The sequence below is a fragment of the Dermacentor albipictus genome, chromosome 1 (genome assembly GCF_038994185.2).
Source record: "Dermacentor albipictus isolate Rhodes 1998 colony chromosome 1, USDA_Dalb.pri_finalv2, whole genome shotgun sequence".
NCBI lineage: Eukaryota > Metazoa > Arthropoda > Arachnida > Ixodida > Ixodidae > Dermacentor > Dermacentor albipictus.
This window is the reverse complement of record NC_091821.1, coordinates 3,634,444-3,646,677: the sequence shown is the minus strand read 5'-3', so window position 1 is coordinate 3,646,677 and position 12,234 is coordinate 3,634,444. Positions and strand designations below refer to the sequence as shown.

General features: G+C 46.8%; 1 protein-coding gene across 1 annotated transcript in view; it reads right to left on the bottom strand.

Annotated features, from left to right (window-relative positions):
- Window positions 1-12,234, bottom strand: part of LOC135919109 (uncharacterized) — a 374,349-nt gene that overhangs the window by 291,409 nt on the left and 70,706 nt on the right. The window contains exon 2 of the mRNA XM_070538765.1: window positions 11,785-11,883. Within this exon, the coding sequence (XP_070394866.1) occupies window positions 11,785-11,883 (99 nt within the window). The remainder of the gene's footprint in view (window positions 1-11,784; window positions 11,884-12,234) is intronic.

Genomic DNA, 12,234 nt, shown 5'->3' with positions numbered 1-12,234 from the left:
ATTTACACGCACCCACGCATGCACAAACGCACGTTCCCGCTCACCCACACAAACGCACACACAGAGATACTATACATGCTCGTTCGCAATCAGATTTACACGCGCCCCTGCATGCACGCACTCACAGACGCACTCACTCACGTTCGCGCGCACGCTCACTAAAACGCCCATACAGAGAGATACGACGCATGCTCGCCCGCATTCACATTTACATGCGCCAACGCACGCAGACACGCACACACGCACGCAAGCACGTTCGCGCAAACTCGCACAGGTGCATACACACAGAGATACGACACATGCTGGCCCGCATTCACATTTTCACGTGTCCACGCCAGCACACACACGATGCAGCCCATTCGCGCACCCTCACACAAACGCACACGCACAGAGATACGACACATGTTCACCCGCATTCGCATTTACACGCGCCCACGCATGCACACACGATCACACGCACGCACGGATATTCGCGCTGGCTCACGCAAACGCAGACACAGAAAGATACGACACGTGCTCGCCCGCACTCGCATATATACGCGCCCAAGCAGGCACGCGCGTTCGCGCAGACACACACACACGGATACGCCACATACTCGCCCGCAGTCACATTTACACTCACCCTGGCATGCGCGAACGCAGATACGCACGCCCGTCAGACAAACGTACGTCAGACAACCGAGGTCAAGCTTACGCCATTTGGACTGCACTTGGCGCCTGCAACGTTCCAGCGCGTGGTGGACGTGGTTTTTACAGGATTGCAGTGGCCGACCGGTCTTGTTTACTTGCATGACATTGTCGTCTTCGCTGGAAATTTTGTCGGCCGCCTTAGGCGGGTTGCGACAGCTCTAGAGGCCATCATGTCATCAGAGCTTACTCTGATACCGGAAAAGTTTCGCCTCGCTTAGGACAAGTTCCTGTTCTTGGACCACGTCATCAGCAAATCTGGAGTCTGCCTACAACTGCGGATGACAGCTGCCGTCGCAAAGTTCCCGCAGCCCAGCGGCAAGAAGGCAGTACTTAGATCCCTTGGAATGTGTGCCTACTACAGGCGCTTTGTCAAGGACTTTTCACGCATGTCTAAGCCCCTCGTATATTTAACTAAATGTTATCTGGCGTTCAAGCGGGAAGCCCCGCAGGCCGATGCATTTAAAAACACAAACGACGCATGCAGTCGCCACAGGTACTTGCGCGCTTCGACGAGGACGCCGATACCAAAATCCAGTGATGCCAGTAGTCTGGGCCTCGGTGCCGTTCTAGTCTAGACGAAAGACGAAAGGCAATCTGCTCGCTGTCAAAAACGGCATGCAAAAATTCTACGATCGAAAAGGACTGCCTCGCCATCATTTGGGCTACAGGAACATTCCGCCCTTACCTATATGATAGGCCGCTCAAAGTCGTGAGCGACCATCACACGTTGTGTTTGTTGGCTAGCAAATATAAAGAACCCTTCAAGACGGCTGGCGCGGTGGAGCCAAGGTAAATATACGTGGTAGCGAAGCTTCCATAGGAGCCCATACGTTCAAAACATGGCGGTCCATCGGCTGTTCATGGGGCTTAGCGCCATCTGTATGTGGTGGGAACACTTCCGGCGGAAGAAAAAATAATGCGACGCCGTGTCCGTTAAAAGCAGAAGTGACGTCATCTTGTTTTCGAGGGCGCGAAATTTGTTTTCTTGTCCTTCATTTGGAGCTATATATTCAAACGCCCCGCCGTTCGACTTGATGGGCGTTTCGAGCTTTCAGCGTGGAAAGCGATGCAGGAAAAGGCCAGCCGTATGGTTGTCGAAATCGCATCCCTGCACAGAACATACTTTCTTTGGAGGCCGACGAAAGCTCTAGGTGTAGAGTGCTGATCCTATTGTCGGATGCCAAGCCCGTCGGCCAGCGCAGTCGCACGAAAACAACTACACAATTATCTGGCGGACGTAACTCACTGCTTTTGACTGAACAGATTAAGAAGCGATGAAGCTACCCGCGTCAACAAATTCAGACAAACTTCGACAAGCAAGAAAGCACAAAGTGCGAGGGGGGCGTATTTCAACAGGTGAACTTTACGAGTGCGCCTTTCTGCCCATTTCAATACGTGCATTGCATTGCGAGTGATAGTGGCGTCAACACCCCCTGTTGCGATAGGCGCTGAAAAGAAATGCATTTATTAACAATAATAAATTCAACTTGTATTTTCTTAACTCGTCACGAAGATATAAAATTGAATAAAAATTTCCTTTTCGTTGAATGAATCTAACTGTGTCTCGTTTGAATTGAAACACGAATTTTTCTTTCCCCATATTTGTTCCCTCCAAACATAGTCGCGCTTCAATCACTGTTCCCATAACACCCCACGCTGATGTCGGTGACAATCTGTACTGAACCGCTTTTCGCCCGAAGCTTCGCGACCTATTTGAATCGACCTTCGTGGTGCCTCAGAGTGCAGGAATAGAACATCACTGTAAGCTACAATCCGGATGAAAACACTGTGATGCCAATTGCGTATCACGCGCCCGATTGACCCGCCGCCATAAGATGACGAGGACTACGACACCTTCCCTGGGATAATCAGCGCGGAACACTCCTGTGAACAGCAACGAGCTGACCCGGAGCTAAAAAACCTCATCGAGTGTTTGGAAGGGAACACCGACGTTATCCCTAGGGTATTTAAGCGAAGATTAGCTTCGTTCTCCCTTCAAAACAACTTTCTTGTAAAGAACTTCTCACCTGGCCACGCCAAGTGCCTTCTTGTTCCCTTAGCGCTGCCTCCAGAAGTACTGCACGCCTTACATGACGATCCGACCTTTGCACATCTCAGATTTTTCCGGACGCTATCGAGTATACCGGAAAGGCATGGTTGATCGTGCCTTACCACCAACATCGCCCGTTACATCAAGACATACCAAGAATGACAGCCATGGATGACGCCACAGACAAGGCCAGCAGGATCACTACAGTCAATCGAGCCTCCTTGCCGACCATTTCCGCAGATCGGGAGATTTGTAGGGACCCTTTTCGACTTCAATAGCTGGAAATATACTGGATCCTCCTGGCGATGAACTACCTCTCCCGCTTCGCTGAAACAAAAGCTCTGGTAGCGCAGCAAAGTGGTGAAATTCTTTGTCGAGAACATCCTGCTGCGACATTGCATCCTGGAAATCCCGGAAACCGACAGAAGCACGGCGTTTACTGCGGAACTTACCCAAGCCATTCCGGAATACAGCCAGACAAGCTACAGGAGGACAACTGCCTACCACCCGCATACGAATGGTGTTACAGAGCGAGTGGATAAGATCCTCGCCGATATGCTAACAATGTACGTCGACGTCGAGCACAATCTGGGATGCCGTCCTGCTGCACGTCACGTTCGCTTGCAGCACGCGCTGCAAGAAACAACACAGATCACGCCGTTGAAGCTGGTTTACAGCAGGAACCCGAAAACGACTCTCGACGCCATGCTGGCGCACGTCTCCGACGAAGAGAATCTGGAAGTCTCAACCTAACTCCAGTGCGCCGAATAGCCCAAGAGCTCACCCGCCTGCTGATCTAGAATCAGCAGAGGACCGACACCCGACACTACAACCTTCGGCGACGCTACGTCGAGTACCAGCCCGGCCACCGTGTTTGGCTTTGGACCCCAATACGCCGACAAAGACATAGCGAGAAGCTTTTACGCCGTTATTTCGGACCCTACAAGTTCATTCGATGCCTTGGGGCCCTCGACTATGATGTCGTGCCAGATGGTATTTCGCTATCACAGCGTCGCCGCTCACGACCTGAAACAGTCCATGTTGTGCGACTTAAACCGTTCTACCTGCGCTAATGAACTTTGGCACTTTGCTTAACTGACCTCTGGACTTGCTTTTTTTAGACTGTGTTCCTTTGGACTTTGTTTCCTTGATAAGTGACCCTTTGTGTTTCGCTCTCCTGTTATGTTTGTAGCATCAGGACGATGCTTTCTGAGAGGGGGCATATACACGTGGACTTATCTCTTTCGGATGAGCGCTTTTCACCGTCGAATAAATGTTATCGCCCAGCGCGGGACGCGCCTGCTTGTATCGGAAGTTCCTGGAATGTTGTCGATTGTTCTATCCGCTGTCTATTGTCAGCGTATTTTATTTATACTGATGGCCTATAGGGTCGACGCCCATGGTGTAGAAATTTCTCGACGATACGCAGGCACCAGCAATTTCTCTGGAATGTGCGATGGTTCGTGTATAAAAGCCGACGCGCTTGAATGGCAGATCAGATTTTCGACGATCTCCGACTGTGTTTGCCGTTATCGTTGTTCATTCAGTGGATCCTGCTTATGAGGGCACGAGTTCGCCCCATTAAAAGGCTAGTTTCGTCAATCGCAGTTTTGGTACCTTTTTTAGACATTTAACTTTCTTTCTATATTTCTAGACGAGGAGTCACAAGCACACGTTTATTAGTCGCTCAGACGTGTTCTGTCTAAAACATAAGAAGAATCACGTGCTGCCAGATTGCCGATTACGCTTCGTCACTGCGAACCGTGACGGAGCGTAACCATCCCACTTTCATTAGATGGCAGCATCTACAGAACCGCCGATGGCGCTCACTGGGGGGTCGCGCTAAACAAGTCCTGTAGTGAACGCAGCGGAAGGCATGGTAGTATCTTTTTTGTCTACCGACTCTTTATGCGTATGGTTGTTTACGTCTCAGCGCGTACGAGCCACTTTGCATCGCGCCGAGAACTCGACGCGAGCACCGAATATGGTGTCTCTCCTTTCGGGGTGATGGGGCCAGTCATGCATATACAGCACAACTAGCTGTTTACCGGTTCATGTTCTGAGGTCTTTTACTTTCTAGGTTTTTTATAAACTAATGATGATGACGTGTTGTGTTTTATGGCACAAGGGCCAGGTATGGCCAAAGAGCGTCAAGCCAATGGTAATGAAATCAATGTGAAGCGTTAAATTACAAGCAATGAGTATTACAGGGCTGTAAAGGGGCCTAAAAGACGGTCACTGCAATATGCGTCATAGCTACATGTAATAAAATTATGACTATTATTATGAAGCGTACCAAGGACGCGAAAGAAGTATTGTAAAAGAGTTACATCGTGCTAAAAGTGGTCATCTCGATAAAAAATTTGAAAAAGCACTACTGCCCTAACAGAGTCCTTGAAGCGCAAGGACCTGAAGGCGTGTGCTGTACATATACTACTATCACAGCAGTATCCTCTAGAGAGAGGATGCGCTACGATGCTACTGGGCTATTAACATGTAAAACCACATCATTCATGAAACCTAGGACAGCTTTGGTAGTAAAAAGGGCTTCCTTACCAAGATACATACCGGGAGGGAGAGGGAGATAATATTGGTATGCTAGAGGAACATGTTTCTTTCTTTTTCTTTCTGGTTCCCGACACTCCACGAGAACGTGGAGGACGGTGAGCCTTTCACCACATCTACCACAGGTAGAAGGTTCATTGCCAGTAAGCAGAAAATTGTGAGTACCATATGTGCGTCCTATTCTGAGTCTACAGTATAGGACATCGGTCCGTCTTGTTTTTGTAACGGGGGGGGGGGGGCAGAAACCTATCGTTGGCTTTATCAAATGCAGCTTGTTATTTGTTTCTTTGTCACATATGCGTTGCCAGTAGCTCCGCAGTTTCGTTCGCAAAAAAGGCTTGAGGTCTGCGGCAGGAAGAGCAGTGGTGGAATTACCAGCTTGAGGTGTAATTGATGTGGACATTTGGTCGGCCAACACATTACCTTCGACGCATCTATGACCAGGGGCCCAGCATATTGACACGTGTACTTATCTTCATCGGGCGACCACGTTTCGCCGCTTAACAACTGTAATCGCACAGCGAGGGACGCGCCTGAATGTATCCGATGTTTCTGGAAAGTTATCGATGCTTCTACCCGGCTGTCTGTTTTCGCCGAACCTTGTGTTATCTGATTCCATCGCGTAACGCGAATGGTGTAGAACTTTGTGGAAGGCACACGGGTCCGAACGATTAGTCTGGAACATTCGACGACTGCTCTATAAAAGCCGACGCGCTTGACCCGCTGATCACATTTTCGACGATCGCCGACTGTGTTCGCCGCTATCGTTGTGCTTTAATTGTAGCCTGTTTTGTTGGCACAGGTTCGCCCAATAAAAGCTATAGTTTTGTCTTTCACAGTACTGCTGCTGTGTTCTTTCTTCACCGTCACTACCACGTGACAATATTCTCACATGTCTACGAGACGAATAAATATTGCACATGAAGGAGTAAAGGTCAATGAGAATAATATTTTTGTGTTTTCTTAAGGACATTAGTGCTTTTACAACACTTAACGAGTCCGTGAATATGATCGCTTTCTCTAGTTTTAATTTCTTTATGTATTTTACCACTGACAGTACAGCGTAGGCTTCTGCAGTAAAAATGCTTGTATGGGGGTTGAGTACACCTGCTTCAGAGAAAGGGGGTCCAACATCCGCGTAAGACACACCAACATGCGATTTTGACGCATCGGTGTAGAATTCGGGACAACAGTACTTCAAGTGGAGTTCATGGAAATGCATTCGTATTTAGGGCTCTGGTGCGTATTTTGTAACTCTTAGAGAAGATATATCACATTCTATCACCTGTCAATCCCAAGGCGGTAGCTGCTTCGCTGGAGACATTAGGCGGTGTTCCAAGAGTGGAACATCCATTTCCACGCTATGCTCCCTCACACGGAGTGAGAAAGGCTGTGTCACAGAGGGTCGATTACGGAAAAGTGCAGTACATGTCGAATCGTTAACAGTTTCACAACACGGATGTTCAGGATTGGAGTGCACTTTAAGGAAATATGTAAAGTTCGTGTAAGATCTCTGCAAATTGAGTGACCACTCATTCGATTCTACATATAAGCTTTGAATGGGGCTAGTTCTGAATGCGCCTGTGGCCAGACGGATGCCCAAGTGGTGGATGGGATCCAGCATCTTTAGTGCACTGGGGGTGGCAGAGTTGTATACTATGGCGCCATATTCTAACCTTGATTGAATGAGGCTCTTATAAATATTCATTATACACTTCCTGTCGCTACCCCATGTTGTGTGTGATAGTATTTTGAGCAAGTTCATAGTTTTTAGACATTTAGCCTTGAGATATTTTATGTGTGGCATAAAAGTAAGCTTAGAGTGAAGTTTTAAACCTAGAAATTTGTGTTCTTTGTTGACAGGTATATCTTGTCCACACAGTTCCATGCACGGGTCTGGAACCAAGCCTCTCTTTCTTGTAAATGGAACACACGAACATTTGTGGAGGTTGACTTTAAACCCATTTTCGTCTACCCACTTAGATATCTTGTTCAATTCCTGCTGTACTTGTCTTTCGCACGGTGCAAGGTTACATGATTTAAAACCTACTTGTATGATATCTACGTGCACGGAATAAAATATGGCTGGTGGTAATGAAGCGCGGAGTGCGTTCATCTTAACTATGAAGAGTGTGCAGCTGAGCACACCTCCCTGGGGTGCACCAGTTTCCTCTATAAATAGACGTGAGAATACATTCCCGACTTTCATGCGGAAGGTACGATTGGACAGGTAACTTTCTATCATGTTTGACATATTGCCACGGATGCACATTCCCGACAAGTCTCGCAAGATCCCGTACCGCCACGTTGTGTCGTACGCCTTCTCCATATCGAGGAATATTGATAAGAAAAACTCTTTGTGTACGAACGAGTGGCGGATATTTCCCTCAATACGCACGAGGTGGTCGGTGATGGACCGACCCTCTCTGAAGCCACTCTGATAGGGATCAAGTATTTTGTTCATTTGAAAGATTTGTATGAGTCGCCGGTTAGTCTTTTTTTTTCAAAAACCTTACACAGACAATTTGTAAGAGCTAACGGACGATAACTTGCTGCCAAGGAAGGGTATTTTCCCTGCTTCAGAACAGGAACCACAATCGCTTCTTTCCATGTGGATGGGAGGTATCCCGCAGCAATATGCATCAGCTGCGTTCCACGACAGACCAGCTTGCATTCTTCTGTATGTTGTGTTTGAGGGCGCCACAGATTTGGGCCTAGATACCATTGCGGCACTACAAATGAAGACTGAAGGTACATCGTTTCAGTGTCTTGTATTGACTCCTTGCACTCCTGTATTGCCATTTGAGTTACGTTTAGAGTACAGACATCTGTTTGTCACACAGCTTGGATTTGCCAATGGATTCGAGCATAGGGTTGACGTTCGTGAGTCCGTTTCACCCGTTGCCGGCTAGCTCCGAGCAAGTGTTCACGAGCAAGTGTCAGCTAAAAGCTGGATTTAGCGTCTGCTTACCACCAAGTTGAACTCGTCCCTTAGAGTCGTGATCTGACAACCTTTATTACACATGACGCGTTCTTTTGTTTTAAGAGTGTACTATTTAGGAGACTATACAGCACTATTGCAAAAGTTACGGACTTCGTCATTCTGGCCTCATAAAAAAGATGCAAAAGCGGAGCTAATGACATATTTTCATGTGCGTACAGAACTGTCAATTCTACACGACTTACTTTACCGTGGTGACAGAATAGTGGTCTCAAGTATCTTACTCGTCACTTGGTGAAAGTGACACACGAATCCCATAACGGCATCAGTCTCACGAAAAGTCGACTGCGAGAGTTGTACTGGAGTTCTCGAACGGATGAATACGTGCAACAACTGGTTCAAACTTATGTTGTTTGTCCGTCCTGTTATACGTCCGTACGTCAAGGTGCAGCAGTTGTGCAGCCAATAGCTTTCCCTGACAAACTTTGGGAAAAGATTTGTGCCGATAATATTGGACCCTTTGAGGCCAGCTCCCGTCGATTGTCGTTATGCAGTGACAGTTATTGATTATTAGAGCAAATGGCCGGAAGGTAATTTTCAGCCATTTTCAAGCCTGTAATTTAAAGCCTGTAAGAACTACAGGCTTTGGCTGTAGTTCGAAAGTAAATGTTTAATTGATATTATTCAACTCTCAGTTGGTTTTACGGCATAAACATTCTCTAGAAATCGAGGGATAGACAAACCTCGTCTGCATTTTAGATAGGAGAAAGGCTTTGGCACTATTTCAAGAGCAAATTATATAAGTGGCATTGTTCAACGCGCAATTGATCCGAAGGCATAAACAATCTCTAGAAACCGATGAACAGACAAACCACGGCTTGCTTACAACAATAACAAGGGCTTTGGCTCTAATTAACAACAAAGTACGTCAGTCAGCTTGCATAACGCGCACTCAGTGTGACCGCATAAACAATCTCTAGACACAAAAGCAGAGATAAACGATGGCTGCTTTAGAGCAACGTGAAATGCCGTTGAAATGCAAATTTTGAACTTCACATTGTTCCAAGCGCACTTGATCTGAAGGCATGAACAATCTGTAGAGAAACAAGGATAGGTAAACCATGGTGCCCTAGAGCAACAAGAAAGGCTGTGACTCTTGCTCAAACGGAAGTTTTGAAAGTTCCATTGGTGAAGCGCACTTCATCTGACGCCATAAACAATCGCTAGACGCCGGAGGATAGAAAAACCACGGATGCAAATTAAGCAACGACATAGGTTTCGGCTCGAGTTCAAAAGCAAATTTTGAAAGATATGTTGTTAAACGCGCCTTTGGTATGAAGGCGTAAGCAATAGCTGGACACCGAACTATAGAGAAACCACAGCTGCATTATAGCAAGACAAAAGCTCTGGCTCTAGTCCAAAGGAAATTATAACAGTGACATTGTTCAATGCGCACATGGTCTGATGGCATAAACTGTAGAAACCGAAGGATAGACAAACCACGGCTGCTTTAGAGCGACGAGGAACGCTTCCCCTCTAGTTGGAAATAAAATTTTGAATGTGAGATTTTTCAACGCGGACTTAGTCTGACGGCACAAACAATCGCCAAACACCGGAGGATAGACAAATGAAGGAGTTAAAATTGTCTTCCGTAGGTCCCATCCTAACGCAGCGCACGCAAATTAATTCCTTATAAGCTTTTAAAAAGCACTTTCATTGATGTCACCACCTGGCACCCGGTCATCGAGCTTCGTGAAGAAAACAACTGTGCAGTAATTCAATCGGCAGGGCACCTACAACAGAGCGCTCGATAAAACGACCTCTCGACAGTGGCTGCGAATGTGCCCCAATCAACCAGACAGCCGCGACGTGTTGAAGGAAAAAACGCACTCGTCAGTCTCGACAGGTGCTTGGACAAGAAAACCTCGGTGCCTCGGAAGAGCGGAAAACCGAACAATGATCCTCTGTAACAGCAAGATCGTTCTGTGAATTAATGCTACGTGCGATACGTGGCGTCGGCCCGACAACTCGCTGGTGTGATTTGAAAGCACGCGCGTGGAAGGCGTGGAAGGCTTTGTCGCACACATTATTTTCACAGTTCTTCCGTTAACTTGTCATAGAATGTTGCTTGCCGAGAACAATAACCTCAAAACACCTTCGAAAGGAATAACTTTAACGCGCGTGCACGAATAAATAGTTCACTTCGTCCAATCGCGATAATTTACCGACTTGAATACACACCTCTCGTTCATATGTAAAATTGATCGTGGATGCCGGTTTCATCGCAGTGCGCTCACTGGAAACAATGTTTTATGAAGATGCATGCAGCGAATGGGATGGCGTCAAGTAGTTTCGGTCATACTGGCGATCCGAATTCTGGAACCGCAGTGGCGGAATCATCCGAATCGCCGTGGCTGAAGACGCGCTTTAGCTTGCGAAGTTATTTTTGCAGCCGATTACTGCTCAGTGGTAGCCCATTGGCCCTGAGTCATCTGACACTGCCACAATCACAAATTGAGCTCATTTGAATCGCGCTAATTCCCAAAGACACCGCTACAGTTCCATGCTTCCATCGGGAGAAACGGCGATTCGCAGAAAGCAGTGTGAGCAGGAGAGCGACAGAGAGCTCTTGCTCGAGGCTATGTTCCTCCTACTCGATAAAACGGTATTTTCGGGTAAGCTAAAGTGCACTACGTGATCTTGAAAAGTTATGTACCGCATATCCCAGCATTCGGTTGGCGTTGTTAGTAGAATATTGAATACGAGTATTCCAAGGAATGTCGGACGCAATTTGCGCGCCGAGATGCCTTTATGGGGATACATTTTCTAATGCGACAGTGTACAGACATTAGACAGGATTAGGTTGGCTGGTATCTCTAGAGACATGCATTAATTTACATTTAGAGAAATTTAATTTTTATCGCGACGTTGTACAGCCGAAAAAGAAACCAGCGTTAAGATGGGATTGTAGCACGATTATCTAATCTGCTGAAATATTTTACGCAATATTACGCAATCATCGTCATCAAATCATTCAGTGTTAGAGGAGGCTCACTGTGCGAAGCCGTTTATATATAAGAAGCGGACCAGGGAGCGAGCCCTGCGGTGCATCAGGCCAGATATGAATTGAGAGCAGTGCTAGAGGAATTATTCTGGTCACGTAGGAACTTGGGTGTCAACGTTGAGCAAGTTAATTTATATTGCAGTAGCTGGTGAAGGTGAAATTACCGTGCAAGTCAAGGCGCGAGCACGCCTCGACTTTTTTTCTGTTACTCGGTTGCGACTGAGGAGTTTGCCATGAAGGAAGCAGCAACTACATACATCAAACGGTATCGGGAGCTTGAGATCAAGAGCAAAGCTTGCACCACAGGTAAAGCTTAAAATTTGAATTGCAGACTTGTAACTGGCGTGAAATTACGCATCGAAAATGGGATAGTAGAGCACTGCTTTTTATTTTTAGCTTTTCTCGGTTGACCATATACGTATAGGTTTGGTTGCACGTTGCAATGAAGCAGTAAAAGTACCTTGAAACACTCACCGACTGCGTCTCGTAGCCGAAAGATTGCTCCAGCTGGCCTCTGGCGTCATATTCCACGCATCTAGTGGGATACGGCTTCGGAAGCCGTAAAATCACGCTCTGAAAAATAGGTTCAAGGTTCTATGACACATGGCTGCGCAATAAAAACTGCAAATGACCTGTTCTAACGTTTCACTTCCCCATGCCATTACCATAAAATTTCTTCATATATTTTGAAAGATTCTGCCTAATTGTAATACATAATGGTTTATACGTTATATACTCGGTTTTATGCTGCAAAAAAGGCCCAATCATCAGGCAGGCCACAGTATGAAAGCCACATGTTGACTACGGGAGTTCTTTAACAGGCACTCAATGGACGATGCTTGAGTATTCCACCATCACTGGAATGCAGCTGCCGAACTTTAGATTTGAAGCCCATGCTCAGCAACGCAAACGCATATTCACGGA